This window comes from Emydura macquarii, unplaced genomic scaffold (genome assembly GCF_026122565.2).
Source record: "Emydura macquarii macquarii isolate MOO-44397 ecotype Brisbane River unplaced genomic scaffold, CSIRO-AGI_Emac_v2 contig_3692, whole genome shotgun sequence".
In the NCBI taxonomy this organism is placed as follows: domain Eukaryota; kingdom Metazoa; phylum Chordata; order Testudines; family Chelidae; genus Emydura; species Emydura macquarii.
Genome location: NW_027133829.1, coordinates 4,912,920 through 4,931,122, shown reverse-complemented (window position 1 = coordinate 4,931,122; position 18,203 = coordinate 4,912,920). Strand labels below are relative to the sequence as shown.

General features: G+C 42.1%; 1 protein-coding gene and 1 long non-coding RNA gene across 3 annotated transcripts; one reads left to right on the top strand and one right to left on the bottom strand.

The window, feature by feature from the left end:
• Window positions 1-355: 355 nt before the first annotated feature.
• Window positions 356-16,273, bottom strand: SMNDC1 (survival motor neuron domain containing 1). Of its 2 annotated transcripts, none has more exons than XM_067537055.1 (6): window positions 15,514-16,273; window positions 14,039-14,158; window positions 8,814-8,956; window positions 6,562-6,723; window positions 3,677-3,830; window positions 356-2,106 (listed from the first exon to the last, which is right to left on the bottom strand). In XM_067537055.1, the coding sequence occupies exons 2-6, from the start codon at window positions 14,156-14,158 to the stop codon at window positions 1,969-1,971; spliced, it is 717 nt and encodes a 238-aa protein (XP_067393156.1). In that variant the 5' UTR covers window positions 15,514-16,273; the 3' UTR covers window positions 356-1,968. The 2 variants fall into 2 exon arrangements, with proteins under 2 accessions (XP_067393156.1, XP_067393157.1); XM_067537056.1 differs by lacking the exon at window positions 15,514-16,273 and adding an exon at window positions 11,552-11,707 and having other exon boundaries at window positions 14,039-14,092.
• Window positions 11,111-15,110, top strand: LOC137146004 (uncharacterized). Its single transcript, XR_010917814.1, has 3 exons — window positions 11,111-11,242; window positions 11,576-11,713; window positions 14,705-15,110. It is a non-coding gene; the product is annotated as an uncharacterized lncRNA (long non-coding RNA).
• Window positions 16,274-18,203: the final 1,930 nt, after the last annotated feature.

Here is an 18,203-nt window from a genome sequence, read left to right as displayed (position 1 = left end):
CCAAGTAAATGGGTCTTTGTCTTAAGAACAGGCATAACCACTGCTTTTTAGAATGGGTGTGTAGGTCCTTCTTCTTTGCACCAGATTACTTCATTGTAAATTAAAATACTCCTGCAGACAGTACAATTTTGACCCCCACCTCAAGTAGATGTCTTAAACTAGGCAAAGCTTAACTTAGTTTTGCAATGGAGAGTAATGAAACTGAAGCACTTTCAATGTTTGTTTTCCTCTTCCTATTTGCTGACTACTTTCCTCATCTGTATCTGACAGTACTTCAGCATTGTGTGGTTGTCCTTATGATCAGCTTAGACAGTGCCCAAGCATTGTGCATTTTCACTTTTCCAAACATCACCAGGAGATTTTAACACTTTATTTAACAAAAGTTAAACATACAAAACTGAAATTAACACACTTTGTATTCATAAAAATCACTTTCTTCCATTAATAGGAAGAACTTTTTTCTATGCATGGATTCTACACTATCAGTTGCAGAGTTTAGCTTGAGTTGTGACTCAGGTAACTGATGGACATTTTCACCAATCAGTGCATTATCAATTGCTGACATGACCTGATCTAATTAACAAATTACAAAATGAGCTACATTAACATAATATACAAGGGAAACATGGTCAGGAGTAATGAACAAGAAGTACACAAGTTATTTAATGGAGGAAATAGTTGAAGTACTCTTGTTCATTAACTCAGCCCTAGATTTTACAAAAATATTTACATTGTATACAGGGCTAGACATTAACTTTTATGTTTTAAACACTTTACGGATTCAGAGGTTGTACCACTACCGTAAGTGAGAGATGTAACAGAGGGAAGCAATCAAAGGCAAGAGCTTTTACATGTGGTTTCTGGAATAAAACTGAAAGGGCTCAGTGACACTGTAGGGCTAAAATTACAATGAACACTAGGGCCACAGACAGGATTATAGCGAGACAGAAACTTCAGACTAGCCTTTACTCATTTACAACTAACTAAATAGGATCCAGGCATTCTTAGCTAATGTGCTTCAGTTCTGTTTAAATGGCTGGAAAAAACCCACACAGGCTACTCAAGTTGAGGATTCACTGTACAGGTGTCAAGTTCCCATAACCTGACCATGAAACCCAGCAGTTCAAGGTGTAGAAGGGTTGAGAACATGACTTTCAGAGCATACGATTTAAATTTCCCCAACACTTAAATCTTCACTTTTAAAGTGCAGTTTTACTCTGAAATTTGACTTTCTCTAAAAATGTCATCTTATGGTTTCCCTGGTTGTGTCTCACTGACTTCCAGTTTAAATTTGCTCAGTATACAAACAGGGAGATTCCTTCCCCCAATTTCTGGCCTTGCAAATTCAGTCTGAAAGCTCAAAGTGAAGTTGTATTCTTTCTAGCACATAAATCATCACACTATTCATATTCTGCCCTCGGTTACAGCTGTACAAGCCTACTGTCTTCAGTGAGATTGCAAGGGAGTAACTTAGAATTTTATTAACAATTCCATTTTATATACAAGCTAGGATGGAATCCAGCTGACTTTCCCAGAGCTGTACTGGCTCTGTAGTGCTAGTGTAGTTTGTCACTAAAGCAAGGAGATAGGACTGTGAATGAGAAGCTTAAGGTGCCATTTTTACACAGTCATTTTTCTAACTCTATCCTTGCCAAAAAGTATGAATGGAAGATTCTGGAGACCAGCATTTCAGCTAACTGCTATGTTGGTGTAACCGCCCACAGCAGCTCATGAAAACAACTGTCTGCAGAATGTTGTTTTAAGATGACTATATAAAAAGTGGAGTAATGATGAAGGGTCAACTGAATAGCAGTAGATTTCTTTAAGGCTAACATCAGCTGAAGCCAAGTGATGGTGACAAATTGAACTATTCACTACATGCCAACAAATAATTTACTTTTAGAAAAATATAATGATAAAAAGATAAGTGTAAAGCCCTGCAGAGATGAAGTTTAGCCTTTTCCCCCGTTACTGAGGCATCAAATGCCTAACGTTGTATTTCGAGGTATCTTGATACTGTGTCATGGGTTTGTCTGCAATTCCACACGTTCCAACTCCCACCTTGCCAGTTACACTCTCAGGGGAAGCAAAAATACTCCTCTTTACCTGAGAAGGAAACAAAAACACCATTCCTAATTAGTCAGTTCAAGACAGTTTGCTAACTGTGAATACATCAGTACTGATTAGCCAGTTCTCTAATTCTCCAATCCTCACCACCCTATTTTACAGACAGGCAAGATGACGCATTAGCGTACTTACGGGCACAGGAGGAGTCAGTGGCAGAGGCAACAGGGAAGTACCTGGCACCTAGTCCTGGGCTCTGACCATGTCTCTCAGTGAGCACTTCTAGCCCATGCTCATGAATAAAAGCCACATCCCTTATGATAAGACTGTTTGTGGTAACTGGTCAGTTTTAGCACAGCCTCTGCGTGACAGAGAGGAAGCCAGAGCGGGCAGCAAAACAGTCTCCCCACTACCTCCTCTGCAACACCGCTGCTCACAGCCCTGCTGCCCTATCCACCACGCCTGCATTTCAAAGGGGAGGTGTAAGTTTCAGCTTGAGGAGACATACCCACGCTGGCTCTGACTGAGCTAGAGTGCTAAAAATAGAAGTGTAGATGCAGGGGTGGGAGGGGCTAGTTACCTGAGTCTATGCCTAGCACCTCGGAGGCGAATGTACTTGGCATAACTAATACCGCCATATGTCTCCTCAAGCTGGAATGCACTCCTCCAGATCAATGAGAAATGGTTGCCCAGTTAACCACAGACCAGACTTTCCGAATCTAAGCTCCCCTGAACCCTTCCCCGTGCTAAACCAAGGCCAATCAGAAGGGTTTATGATGAGCTTGTATTGTATTTATTTTATCTATTGGTTAGTTCATAATAATGACTAGGAACAGCTTCCAATTCCTATACACTATTGATGTAAGTTACATTAGACACATGCACCTCACCTATAGATAAATCCCAGCACACACCTGTGCATAGGTCGTCTTGCAGATCTAGGTTGTGGAAAGAATTCTTTTTCCTGAACCATTTTGACAATGTGCATTGCTATATTTCTATACCGTTATTCAGTCCACAGCAGGTGCACACCACAACTGAACTGCCAATGGCTAACACTACTACTGACAAAGCTTATAGCGGTGAGCTCTCAACGGTGGCATGAATGTATGCTAGTGAAAACCAAAGTACATACAATCTGAGGAATAGTGCTGCCACCTTTCCCTGGTATTTGTTCAACGTTTTTCCTTATTTCCTATGTAAGTATAACAGCAGTGAAAAGATATGCATGGGAGGTTTATGAGAGACCCAGTTACATACTTGTCCACATTAAGGTCTCAACAGTTTCCCCAAGATATGGTATGAGGTGGAGCAGTTTGGCTATTCCTCCAAATGCAAACTTTTCAGCGCAGCACTCACTTGCATAAGAGAGACCAATTTTCCCAACCTAGATAAGCAAAGACCTAAGAATTACTTTCCATATTTAGTCAGGATTACTGAGCATCAAGTTACCTTTTTACACTTATTCAGTTTTGCAGCTGGGTTGCCTCAGATTGTGAAGGTGAGAAGTTTCCTGTCAAAGCATAGTCTGGCTGTGGCTTTTTTCCCCTGTAACTATAAAGCTGGACTACTTCTTTTGCTAACTATTCACACACTGACAAGACATACAAACCTGGCCTTTTTTGTTTTTAGAATAGGCTCTGTTGTTGAACTGTTGCCACTTGACTTTCTGGTCTTCTCGCTCCTGTTCAAGTTCTTTGATTCTCTGGGCTTTTTTCAAAGCTTTCTTCTTTTTATATTCTCGTTGCTGGGCAATCATTTCTTTTCTGTAGGAAAGAAGAGTAGCCCATGATTGCTTGTGCTCCACTTCATAAAGCACTCTGAGGTACACCAAATACCACGTAAGAAATTGAATACAACTATTTTGCAAGCCATTAAGATGTCTAAAACAGGACTTTCAAATGAGTGATTGCACAACCAAGTCAGGACTATGTACACTTATGAATAATACTGACAAATGCCCCCCAAAAGCAGTACTCCTTAGATGCAAGAGCAAAGCTGTGAATTAAGTTACGTGTAACACATGGGTACCATGGTGTAATAAGATCCTCTTAAGCCTAGTTTCATCTGTTGCTTGTACAGGACAGATTCATTCTTTGATTTTAGAAAGAGCATTAAGTCATTTCTTCTGTAAGGCAGCCTATCAATGGAGAGTTTTATTACAGGAATCCACTCCTGTAATATTTATCAGCAATAAAAATGCCCCAAGCAGGCCATTTCAAATAGAGCAACCCCACAGCTAGCACAGATGTGAATTTCTGAAACTGGAAATTTGTCAAATGACCTGTTCAAATATCAAACAACATTTCTGAATCTCCAAGAAATTACTTGGCTCTTTTCCAACACAGGGCCAAATCTCACCTTGGTGATCTGCCTGAGAACGCCCTTGATCTGGAACTCCGGCATTGATCAGGTAAACATCAGCAACTGTGGTGGGGATCAGGCACAGGGAAGAGGAGAAATGGGCTGAAGTATATCATTCCCCCCACTAGCCTCTGTGGGGAATCTGCAAAGAACTTGATAAGACCCAAATTTGTATTGCCTTTTCTGCAGAAGCTTTCTTCAATGCTATGGAACCACTTCTTGCAACGTCCCTCCCATGCCAAAACAACAATAGACTGAGGAGAGCAGGGCTGTGTGGCTCTAGCAAAACCCTAAAGCCAGGAGCAAAGGGTAGGGACATGAGTGCTGGGGAGCCAGGGCAGAGACACAAGTCCTCCACACCAATGTGGATCACAGGGGATCTGTACGTGACAGGAACAAGATGCCATGCTTCTTCCAAGAAGGGAGGAATTAAACACCACCCCCCACCCCTCCCTCCCTCAAGGATTATGTTGGTGTTCCCAGTTTGGTAAGGGAGAGTCAGTAGTCCCTATCCTATGAATTTCTCCTACAGTCCCAGCCTAGGCTGCAGGAAGGATGCAAGAGCTGCTCCAGTACTTGGATCCCCAAATGGACGGGTTCCCAAGATGTAACCCCCTACATTTGGTTTCTTACTAGGAAGCTGTGAATCAGGAACCTCCTGGTGCCAGCTGGCAGGGGGCACAGAGTGCCTAGTTTTACAGGATCTCCTGGGTCAGATACATGCACAATAATTCACGACAGGGTGGCATGCGAGATCTCTACTGAGAGCCAATAGCCCACAGGTCATCATAACCACTGCAAAACGTGTGAACAGATAATATTTGAAGTGTTGTGTGTCTGTGCTGAGAATTATGTTCTTAAGGCAGGTAACCAGGATGTGACATGTCTCGGACAACTTCCTTTCAAGCAGAGAGGTAAGTGTCTTTTACTTCCTTTCTGGTCGTGTTTGTATCGGGCACTGTTTGAATATTGAGCCAATGCTAATCAAGAGTTTGCAAAATCTTGGAGAGGAAATTTACAGGAAGGAATAAACAGCAGGTGTGGATCCTGTTTGAGTACAGACAATGGATTCCTGGGGTATATCTGGGGGTTCAGAGGTACGGCCTGGATCCTTCACTGAGAAGGCAAGCTAGCAGCATATTTGTCTTATGAACAAAGGGCCACAGCACTGCAAAGTTCTGGAAGGACTTTGGGTGAGCATTGCTCTAAAAGACAGGAAAGTATCTAGTTAAGTCTAGGTTCTAGAATGCTTGTTATGATGTTATTGTATATGTAACCATTTATTTCCAATACTTTACTTGCTACCACCTGGATCTCTAGACTTTGTTAAATAAACGGTTACTTGTTTTCACTATAAACATAGCGAAGTGCTTGCTGTGTGTTAAGTGGGGCCATGATCTGAGATGTAGTAGTAAGCTGGGGTGCACTGCTTCTTTGGAAGCAGCAATCTGTGAATACGGTCAGTGTCCAGTGGCACAGGGGCAGGATACTCCAGGGAGATGCTCAGGTCTGGAACATGCCCACTACTAACCTGAAGCGAGAGAATGGGACCTGCATAGGCTGAGAGAGGATGGCTTGTGTTGCCTGTGGCCGGTGAAGTTGGGGATGTGACCTATGGCAGGCACAAACAAGGCTTCCTTCTGCTAAGGGCAGTGGGTAATGAGATCCTTCACATCCCTGGGTACTCCCACCAAACATCACAGAAGTGTCACTTGTTGAAGCTATTTTTTCATTCCTCCAAATGAAAACTGGTCTATGCAGCACTCACACTTTCAACAAGGAGCTCTGAAAAGCTTCTGCTAGATGACAGGCCTCTACCACTTCTTTAATCAGTCATTTATAATATACTCACTGCTTCACCACACACAAGTCTCCATCTTCTCCAGAAACACAAATTGTAAGCATCATCTGCACTGGCCTATTTGCTGGCAATGAAAGAACTCTACTTTTCTCTCTCATTAATATCCTTGATAAATATGATAGCAGAATTGGTCTAAGAGTGAGGTGCTAACAGGCTGTTTTACCAGAGTGTGTTTCCTTAAGCAAACTCCATCCCTCCACCACATGAACGTAACATGCTTGGCTGGCCTCAGTTCTTTGTTAGATAAACATATAAGGCTCTAAGTCACTTACTTGGACATGGGTTTGTTGCCACTGTCCTCTTTTGCCTTTCTTCCCTCTTCTACAGGTTTGAGGTTGAGCAGAGGTGTGACTTCAGCATTGCCATACCCAGCAAACGTGATTGCAGCAGTCCCATTCTCCTCATCTATCTCTTCAATCTCAGCTTCGTAACACCTGTAAAGATATCATGGCTGTAAGCATGTGAGTAATGGTTTAATACTCAGCCCTACAACACCTACACTATTATTCTGCTACTCACATTAAGCTAAATACTTGCTACCAACCTGCTTCAATTTTTGGGACAAAATACAAATCAGACTGAGAAGTTAATGTTCTTCAAGGACATAAGTACATCAGTCCTGCACAAGAGCTTAAGCTCACTAGCTGATCAAGGAACCAGTGACAGTTTTAAGGCCCAGTAGTTATTGAGGCTAGAAACAAATATCTTATGCAACTGCAAAGTTAAACATCTTTTTTCTTCCTATTTGATTTGATAGGTTATGCAATATCAGATTTTAAAACTATGGCAATCTAGATAACAGATTAGAGATAGTCAGGAATTTTCTGACAATGTCTTTTCCACCAGAAAATATTGATTTGTTGAAACTAAAACTATTCACAGGAAAGGATTGGATTTGACAAATCTTCTGATTCAGATTTTTTTTAAAAAAGTTTCAAAATTGTTGAAATGTTTTGATATTTTCAAAACAAAAAAGTGTCTTTTTGGTTCAAAACAACTTGTTAGTAGTTAATTTATACTAAAAACTTTTTTAAATTCAAAACCAATTTTTTTTCAGATGATCGGTTTACAAAGTTTTTCAGACTAACTTTTTGTTTCAATTTGGGATGGGAAAAAAATCTGAAGTCTCAAAATCTTGCCGAATGGCAAAGTCATCTCCCACCAAGCTCTACTACAGACGCTTGAAACTACACTTACAGATATCATTTCAATTAACATCTGCCTACATCATTTTTATATAGTTTGATATAGCCACCATCTTGAGAAACACTTGAGTTGCATTTGTCACCAGTGCTTTATACCATATGAAAATTGATGGGAGCCCCAGCTTTTGTGTGGTAGGAAGCATTAATCTCTTAACTAGTACTGCATGAGACATTGGCTGCATAAATCATGTTGCAGCTTTAATGGGGGAAAAAAACACGATAGTTATCAAAGTGATTAAGGTCCAATATCACATGACCTGCACCAGAAGTAGAAACACCTAAGTGGACCAGCACAAATGCTTTTAGATCCAGTAAACTTCTCATTCTGATCACTAGTTTAGGACCAGAGCTTGGGACAAGACTGAAACCCAGTGGTGACCTAAGAATTTTAAAAATGTAACATTTATGATCTTAGGTGAAAATATTTCAGCTGTCAATGCCTAGCAACAGAAGTGTTTTCCATTTTAAACAGTTTATTTTCTACATGAAAGTATCAATAATTCTGCATCAGTACTTATATTTGGTGGTCACTACATTAGCAGCTCCATTGTACGAGGATACTACTTCTTTTCTAAGAGCAGGCAATGGGATGTTGACTGAATCTGAACAGTTTTCAATTAGCAAAAAATTCAGAAATGCTTCCATGTTACAAAATAAAGGATAAAGTATTTTGAAAATATGTATCTTTGTATTTCAAAGACTACAAGATGAGACTAAATTGAAGCAATCCCAGAAACTCTCAATAACATTAGCTGGGGGGTGAAGGGAGGAGAATCAAAACCAAATGTTTTGGTACAGCATCTTCAGAGCCTGGTGCAGCCAAGTATTAAGCCCTAAATTACAGAGAAATATTGCAATCTCAATATAGCTACAGTTCCTTTAAAGCCAAACGATGGTGTTCCATGTTAAATACACAGACTTAAATCTCTCAGTCAGTCATTTTTCATGACCATTATTAAATATAAATTATATTAACAGAATTGCAGTTACATACCCCAGGACATTTGAGAGGCACTACACTAAGTGATTATAATTAGTTTATGAAAGTGTAAGGGTTTTTTAAAAAGTTGTATGTTATATTTCTTTTGAGGGTGGGGACAAGAAAAGGTGTTTTCAGAATCACCCAGTATCTCCTTCGCTTTGTCTATAATATTGACCTTCACTAAAAGGAAATGCAATAGTTACTTAATACTAAATTTCTCTTAGCTATCCTATGTTAGAGTTGCTCAAATGGGGCAGTTCAAACTGAATTAAAGTCTCTTACCATTGTACTGTATTATTTCATGTAACTGTTAGAGAAGTTTGTTTTCTACACTTACTGTCCATCTTCACTCCATACAGCCATACATTTATCCCCAACTTTCCATGAGTGACTGGGCAGGGCAGAAGCAGAACTATCAGAACTTGCAAGGGCTTCCGAAGGTTGTGTTGAAAGGAGATCTTTGGTTAATTCTATAACTTCCTGGAAAAGGAAGAGGCAAAGAATATACTTTCAAACACTATTACCATGCTTTATTTTTCCCCACATTGACAGATCTATTTTCTAATAGTTACTGTGTTCAACGGATATCTGATGTAATGCAGATTTCTGGCTATCTACCACTAACAACAGTGTATTATCCTCATACATCACAGATATAGAAGAAAACAACGTATGGGTGTATGCTATATTGAAATGAGGCCACCATTCAATCCTTGGCCAACTTTCAAAATGCCCCAATGTTTCCTTTTTTACAGCAATTCGTTCTAGCTGAACTGCTTTTGCATAGGCACAAAGATATAGCCAGCTATTCATGTGGAAACAATCCTTGATGTGACTCTTTGCACATGTGTGCAGCATGTGATTCTTAATTTCTGACTGAAGAGCACATGGCAGCAGTGGGTAGGTAGAGTCAGTGTCACATTCACTGCTCATAGGGAAGGCAGGGCTAAAGAACAGATTCAAATACATTTTAAGTTAGAGGTTTTTGATAGATAATTGTGAATGTTTTGCTTTTCCGCCTCAACTGCAGTTTATTTTATATTAGTGATTATTTTAAAAAATGATTGGTTAGCCCAGAAATTACACATTTCTTAGAGTTTTAGAATACTGAATATAAAATAAGTGTACTAATGATAAACACCTCTGAATAAGAGGTGCCATTTTTTCGGTTCCTTTGAAAGAGTGGGAATTGGCTAACTTGAAGTATCTACAGAGACATTATGGGGAGAGGAGTGTCTCCCTTTTGAGATCCCAATTCAGGAAAGTATCCCTTTTCAGGATTAGGCACATGAATAATTGCCTTCCTGAAAAAAGATGGACTTAAGCATATGCTTAAGTGCTTTCCTGAATCAGTGCCTCAAAGTATGGGGCCAGAACCTCCCCATTAACCTGACAGAATGACCTGAACCAGACAAATGGCAGAGGAAAATATACCTTTTTTCTATTAATTGATTTTTAATGCCTTTAGACATTAGAAAGTGAAGTCTTATTTATTCACAGAGCAGATGCATTGCTGCATACTGTGCTGTAAGTTTCCCTCAACTGCCCTGCCATTGTGATTGAACCTGAAGGGACTACATCTATGGGTAAGTGTTTAGTTCAGTCTCAATATTGCCTATTTTAACCTAGATAACTGCCCCGATTACACAGCCACCCTCTTTACTGTCTCGGGAGCCAAAATAGATAGGCAAATTTCCAGGATTTCTATGAATTTTGTAAACTAATGAAGAAAATGCTTAGATTGTTTAGAGGGTAAGAATTTGAATGCATATTTTTCACCTTAATAAAAAAGGTATTTAGCGTCTACTACTTTTATTGCAATCTAGCCAATGCCAATTGAATCAGTGCTACACTCTTACTTGCCAGACTCTTGATTATGACTACTGAAAAAACATGTGGTTCAACAGATAGCAGATAAAAGCAAAACACAAGCACATGAGGAAAGGCAACTCCACAATTCACAAACAAGAAACAGTCATTAGCCCTCACAACATCCCAATATTTTTATTATCTGATGCAAGTCACAAAATTAAGGGCAAATATTTCAATTGAGGAGATTACAGAAATCCTGCATTTCCCCCACTGCCTCCAAATAACCTTCTCCTCTCCACAGATTCTCCCCGCACCATGTTATATCTGTGCTGCTGCTCCTACACATAATATTGCCCGGAGGCAAGGCCAGCAGCAGGATGAATTGGAAACAATTCTAATCAGCTTTGCCAGAGCAGAAGTGGCATAAGCTGTTCCAGCAAAGGCACAAGCATTCTTTGCAACTACTGGCTGTGGGGTGATTAAATAAAGAAACTGTACTTGTGATGAGGAACAGCCTTTTTCAAAATGCATTTCCACTTTAGCCCATGAAACAATACAAAGCATGGAGATTCAATGTTCCTGACCCCATTGTTTTTGTTAGCCAAGATCCAAGATAAAAACTACTTTGGGTAAGTTGTACACCCTAAAGATTTGAAAGGCCCCAAAGGGAATTCAACAGTCTTGATAGACTCCCCTTCCCAGTTTTCTTAATAAACAGGATCTAGACAGTGGGACAGAAAGGCTCCAGGACCCAGCAGGGTTCTTCTCTCAGCTCAGCAGAGATGAGAGAGAACAGCTGAGGCCTGACTCACTAAACCTCATTGATAAAATAAGGGCCTATAAAGAGAGGGCAAGCTCAAGGCAGCGAGGAAACTGATAGAGGGGCTGCTCGTCATTCCTCAAAAAGTTTGAGGCTTCTACTCAGGCAATTCCTAGAGACCAACCCCATAAAGTGTATGTTTTGTTTTCTTATATGTATTTTTGTTTGAGTAGCTAGTCCAAAGACACAAAGAGCCTGATAACAGGATTCTCTTGTGTTTGTTGATATCTGAACCAATCAATCAGACCTTCCTAACAAGGAGGTTTGGGGTTTGTTTTTGCTTTAGCAGACTCTCTGGTGATTTTGTAGTAGGGACTGGAACAGAGAATGTGGCCACAGTCTAACTTTACTACAATCTTTATTTTGCAGAATATTGCATATGGGCCAACACTGATTTTGATATTTAGAGTATTTCATTTGAGGGAGCTCCTTAGAGTACATACCATTAATTACTTTTCCTTCCCCAGGTCTGAGCTCTAACACTGCTCCTTCACTGACAGAGCGGGTGGTAGTAGCAGTAATCTGCAAATCCAGGAAGCATCAGGGCTTGTGATATGTGTATCAGCAGGTCAAAGAAAGTACAGCTGTGCACTGATTACCTGAAGGTAAGCGTTTCAGATATACAGAAACCACTGTAATTTGAGACAGTTGACTTACTCCTGCCTCCTTCATAAGTCATTTATCTATTAAAATAGCTTATTGTAGAACTTGAGTGAATATGCACACAGACTACTCTATCAACAATCCCCTGACTTTGCCATAGTCATTTAAGGGATAGGCTGCAAATAAACTTGTAATAAAATCTTATTTTGTCTAAGTATCTTAGACTGGACACAGCTAGTGGACAGAAACGTCAACCATACAGTCAATGTCTTGAATTGATTTAAGGTTCCAATATCTCTTATTGTTTTGTTGTTCTAACATATAGCATGCTATAGTGCTAGTGAGAACACAACTAGAGTACTGCACATAATGGGGGGCATCACATTACAGAAACAACTGCGGAACTGGAAGGTGCAGAAAAGCGCCATTACGTTTATGCAGGGTTTCAAGGGTTAGGGAAACTAGATTAGTATAAATAAAAAGAGAATGGGAGAAAAAAGGGAACTTGATCCCATAAAATTTTAAAGAAAGTATCAAGCTGGAAAAAACATGAGGACAGCAACTGAAACTAAGTACAGGCATTGAAGGAGTTTGAAAACAAGTTTATTTAAGCAGAACAATGTGGGACCCACTACCAAAGTAGCAACAGAAGCTGCAACTGTCTAATGTAGATATCAGACAAGCACTTATGGGTGGTCTCTGGACTCTAGATAGACTGTATCTCATGAACTAGAGTAAAACACTACAGGCTGAATAGGTCATTTTTAAAGCAAGATTTGTGGGGATAGGAATATGTATACTACAGCAAAACTGCTTATTAAGGTGGACAAATGCAGCCAAGTGAGCTATATATACAATGTGGCTTGCTGCCACCTTCCTGTGACATGGATATGCAACCTGTGGAAACTACAGGTCCCAGCATGCAAAGATCCATCCTCATGAGAGTGGCCTTTTACACAGGTCAAGATGGAGCTCTGTATCATGGAACGCATAGTTTCCACAGCTTTTATCACCACATTAAAAAGGAGGGTGGCTGCAATCCACTCTAGCTCATGCAAGTTAAGTTTGATCTTTGGTTGCAAAGGTACTTTGCTAGAACTCCTTCAGTAAAGTAAAATATGGGGAGCCCGTTATTTACATGAAAATATCTTGGTCAAATCTGAGTATGCTGTGTATGGTAATGATGGATGCAATACTGAGAGAGGATTGTTTTGGATACATAATTAATTATCTTTAGAACAAACAGGAAGCAACAATTTAATTGAGACATTAAAAAAATACAGTTGGACTTATTTTCCATTTTTAAGGTCGAATGTATGGGTAGCAAACTTTTTGGAGATGAAAATGCGAGTATCTTCCCTATTCTGTGCAGAAAGCTTTTATTTAAATTTTTTTTTTTTGCAATTTGACCTTTCACATCAATGATTTCTTCACATTAAAATGGACCTTGTGTTGGAAATATGGGTTTTGCTCTGCATTTTAAAAATACACATGCTTTTAACAATGTACAATAAAGTACATTCGGATTATACTACAGGGTTCCTTGTGGGCACAAGTCCTTTACATTTAAAAGGAAATCTAAAGCTTATTGATTACGACATTATTGGTTTAACTTTTGTTTTTGAGTTGTATTTTTACTGTTACTATTTCTTCAAACAGCAGCAGTTACTGAATGCTGCAGTGGGTAGTTTTATCTACTTAAGTTTTGTTAATAACATCTTGGCTGCTATAATGCTCGTGCTCTCGACATTTATTTATATATTAGCAGTATTTTGCACTCATACTCTAACATTTAAGAAACTATTAAAGGTAGGCTCAATTATGGGTCAATTTTGTTGCCTGATGTGACTAACGCAGAAGATTAAAAAGGCTTTTATTTTTTTAAAATCATCTTATAATCAGAGTAGGTGTTCATGCCATTGTCCAAAGTGGGACTAATCAATACTTTAAGTGGCTTTTAACTAACAACAGAAAATAACGTTATGAGCTCAAAAGTCTAAACATCTTCCCAGTGGCGGCACTTTTAACACTACAGGACAAACAGTGACTTTTTTTAAAGAAGTGTATAAAACAATATCAATGTTAAGACTTAAAAAAACAAGCCAAACTTTGGGATGGCCACCCATACTAATGTCCCTTGAAGCAAGCTGAGATCATAAAGTAAACCTTTAACATATGTTTTGTCATAACCTCAACAACTATTTATTATTTTTGCTGCATGCAAATGCTCAGCAACAAGCTACATCTCTGCTTGACAGAGTGATGGCATTTTTGCCCACATTACTCAGGATAGAAAGGTCTCAGTTTCTAATTCCCTCAATCCTCACCTGTAAGTCTTTTTTTAATTTTAGTAAGTCTTCATTTTCTCCATTCCCGGACAGAGCAGCCTCAACTTGCTGGAGCTGAGCTTTATAGCTAGCTAGCTGTTTTGCAAGATCTTCTGACATCTGCAAGAGAAGTAGATATTAAAACAGAAAGGAGCAAAACCGCTTTGATAAACTGTCTTGTAGTGAAAATAAAATGGAATTTGTAACTGAATTAAATAGCTTTCACATCTATTGTAGATGGATACCCAACATACTAATTTTTAGTACTACACTATTTCAATAGATAACCACTCACCCAGTTAAACTAATTCTGATCAACTACTCCCAAAACAGCACCAACAAAAAATCCTTGAAATAAGTAATTTACAAGTTGTGTGTGTATAACAGTAGACACTATAGAAAGGATATAAAACTTAGCATGGAATGATTCATATCTTCAAAATATTATGGTGTCCGAGCTATTATAATTTTGCCTTTCCATTTATAAACAGCATCTTCACATTCTCTCTGTCTTTAAACATGTGTACACAACCTTACACAAGCCCATGAAATCAGTCTCACTTATTCTTCTATAATCTTAGTTTAAACCTCTTTTGTATATAATAAAACACACCCTGCTTTTAAAGTTATTGTAATTCTAGCCTTTCCTTCTAATGTCTTCTGCAGAGAGCACCATCTGATGGAGACAAAACTAGCCTTGTGCAGCCAGGGATGGATTGGTGAAGATTGTAAACCCTTTGGGGCAGAGACAGTCTGTTCTGTGTTTGTACCACATTCCATGACTAGGACTCCTAGGGGACATGATAATGCAAAGAAAAAGAGAGGCTGACACGCTCATTCATATACTCGGAGCTGTGCAATTTTAAGAGACGGGGCCTGCCTCTTCCTTAACAGATAATACTCAGGCATGATCACTTACAACGGGCACCTTCTTCCCAAGCCAGGCAGTGGGGCTGGGGGAAGAAAGGGACTCTGAGCACAGGCACTGGAAGAGGAGGGGAAGGTTAAAGCCAGGCTCTCGGAGGAGAGGGGAGAGCACGGGCTGGTGGGGCCAGAGCCTACGGAGGGTCACTGGAGAGGGCTGGAACACGGGGGGAGGGGGGGCGCAAGGGCTCACAGGGGGATTAATGGGGGCGGCCATAAGAACGGGGGGGGGGGGGGCTACGGCCTATGGAGGTGGCCAGGTCAGGCGGGAGCACGCAGGGGGGCCTACTGGGGGCGGGACTAAGGATGTTCCCGAGGCAGAGAGGGTCCGGCCCTGGGGCGGGGGGGTTCCCATGGCCCAGTCAAGCAGGGGCTGAAACCTCAGGGACAGGGGAGAAGGGGGGCGGGGCGGGCCGCGGAAGCCCGAGGGACGCTCGGCCTCGGAGCAGCCTCCGGCGGGAGGCGGAGCAGCGCCGGGTCTCGCCTCGGCCTCCTCCCGGCTGCGCGCGCGGGAGGGAGGGAGGGAAGGGTTAATAGTCGCTTCCTCTCACCTTGGCCGGAGGGTGGGGGGGCGCTGCGCTCCGCGCCGGGCTCGGTCCCGTCGGGCCTGGGCCGCTTCCTCCTCCCCGCGACGCCGACCGACGCACGGAGCCGGGACTCGACGGCGGAGTCGCTCACTGTGCACCCGACCCGTGACCGAGCGCAACACTCGCGAGACTTCCGGGAAGACGAGTTCGGTCACGTGCCCTCCCCCGCTGGTCAGAGGGCACGTGGAGGCTGCTGGGAGAGAGGCGAGCGCGCCAGAGCCGCTCTGGGGAGGCCACGTGACGGCAGCGAGAGCTTTGCTCATCCGGGGCTCTTCCCGGCACTAACGCGGCGGGAAGAGGGTGTTGACCTTGGAACGCTCCGCCCAGGGGCTCGTGCCCGGCTCCTCCTTCCACCCTCCCCGTGCCGGCCGTTAACGGCTCCTCCCTCAGCCCAGTGCAGCAGCGGCAGCCAGGTGCTGCGCGGGGCCTGGGAACTGCTTCCGGGCGGCGATCTTCAGCCCTCCGCGCTGCTGGGCGTGGGCCTGAGACCGGCATAGGACCGGGGTCCGGGACGACTTGTAAGGGGCGCTGTTGTACCCCTCGGCGGGGCGGGGCGGGGCGGGATGGGATGGTCAGGGCGGGGGCAGGTGCACGCCGTGGGGAAAGCGGGGACGTTTCTTGCGCTCATGAGCCGCTGCCCCGCTTCCTCCGCAAGGGAGCTGTTAGCGTCTCTGCTTCGCGGATGGGGAAACTGAGGCACCGAGCGGCTGAGGCCTGGGTGGCCACGCCGACATCCCCCCCGTAGCGGCTGGGTCCGGTTGGTACTTGCAGGAAGGGCGTAATCCAGCCCCCGTGGGACCGTGCGTGCACACAGGTGCGTGCGAAGCGAGGTTACGCCCCAGGGCACAAAACCACGTCTCTTGTGCCTGAGTCCTGGATGCGGGGGGGGGGGATGACGACGGACGGACGGACACACACACACAAGCCCTAGAGAAGGAGACTGTCTGATACTAAACAAGTGGCCCGCTTAGTTAAGGCCCAGACTTTCCAATCAAGCACCTTAAATCTACCCCTCCCCCCCGGCTTGGGGGGCTTTAGGCACCCCCCTTTGAAACAGGTTGGCAGAGGCTAGCGGAAAGGGGAGAGCTGCGCTAGCCTGACCCTTTCCACCCACAGAAGTTGGCCCAGTAAAGGATATTACCTCACCCACCTTGTCTCTGCCCTCCCAGCTTAAGTGGCTCTTTTCAACCATTTACAACTTTCTCCTCCATTGCCCCTCAGGCTGATGTTTATCATAAAAGGCTTCTGCCTATCCGCAAAACCTGTTGTTACTGAGGGAGCCAAACCTGTGAAAACTTTGCTAGATATTTTTTCTTAGATAGCTTTGCACTCGCAGCTCAGACTTTTTGTGTAAATTAAATGTCACCACGTTTGAAGCATATTAGACTGCAATGCATAAAGGAATTAGTTCTGTCAGCTATACCGGCGCATTAGCTGTCAGAAGGAGAAAGTTAATCATACGTGGTTGCTTTTAAAAGCATAGGCACAGTCCTCTGAGAAGTTTCTGTATGTTTGTCTGCACACACCCATGCAGACTAATAGCTGTATAATGTAAATGGGTACGCTTTACATGTTTAAAGCACTATATTTCTTATACCCACACAAATATAATTATCCCCATTTTACAGATGGGGAAACTGGGTCAGAGTTGATTTATTCCTGCGCATCTATATACGTGGCAAGAGCCACAATAGACAACTAAAGACACTATCACTGTATCAACAAGTTTACACTCTATGCGTCCAGCTGTGCAGTTTGAGCTGTATAGGTTGACATTTACACCTGCATGAAGTTGTGTTCAAGGCATTGGCTCCATATGGGCAGATTAAATTGTGGCATTAAGACAACATAATTTGTAATAACATGTACAAGGTCACACTACAAATCAGTGTTAGAGCCAGGATTAAAATTTTAAAAAATACTGGCTTCCAACCCTCTGCCCACTTCTCTAAACCACTCTACTTCTCCAAGTAGTGAGTCCCAACTCTTCCCTGCTTATTGCATAACCAAACAGAACAAAAAGTAAAACAACATTATAAACCCACATCCCTCCCCTCTATCCTTATGTTGGCCTTGCTTTCTTGCAGCTGCAGCTCCTTGGCATAGGGAGTGAGGTCTTCCTGGCTCAAAGTCTGTTACAGGCCGTAAACACTGGTAATCTTAAAGGATTAACATCAGTTGAAAGTATTAGCTTCAGCAGAATCTGCCTTAGGGTAAGACTCAGCTGTTTCTTTGTGGAGGAATGATTTGAAATTCCAGGTGTCTGACTTTCAGTTAATTATAAGAGATAGCAGGGGTACTGGACATAGTATGCATATAGTTTAGCCCTACTGATTTGTTTCTTCATACACAGATGTGTTAAAAATGTGTAACTTCACACTACTTTATCATTCTTTCATACCAGTGTGCTATGATACCTTTTTGATCATGCAGGAGTCCAGTCTGATTTAAAAACCCTAGATTAGAATCAAGTCTCATCTCCCCTCCCTCAACCCATACCCACCCACCCACCCAAATTCAGCATCAAACAGCAATTTAGAACAAGAAGTGGGGAAGGAGGGGCTATATTTGTTTTTGTGAATCTATCCCTTTGTTTTTATTTTTAAAAAGGTTTAAAATGCCCCAAATCAAAACATTTAATTTTGAGTCAAGTG

Excerpts from the sequence above, each read along its gene's own strand:
- SMNDC1 (XM_067537055.1), bottom strand. The coding sequence starts at position 14,158 with ATGTCAGAAGATCTTGCAAAACAGCTAGCTAGCTATAAAGCTCAGCTC. Across the intron at positions 3,831-6,561 it reads GGCAACAAACCCATGTCCAA|AAAAGAAATGATTGCCCAGC; the intron begins GTAAGTGACTTA and ends TCTTTCCTACAG. Across the intron at positions 2,107-3,676 it reads CTAAAAACAAAAAAGGCCAG|GTAAAGAGGAGTATTTTTGC; the intron begins GTTTGTATGTCT and ends TTTCCTTCTCAG.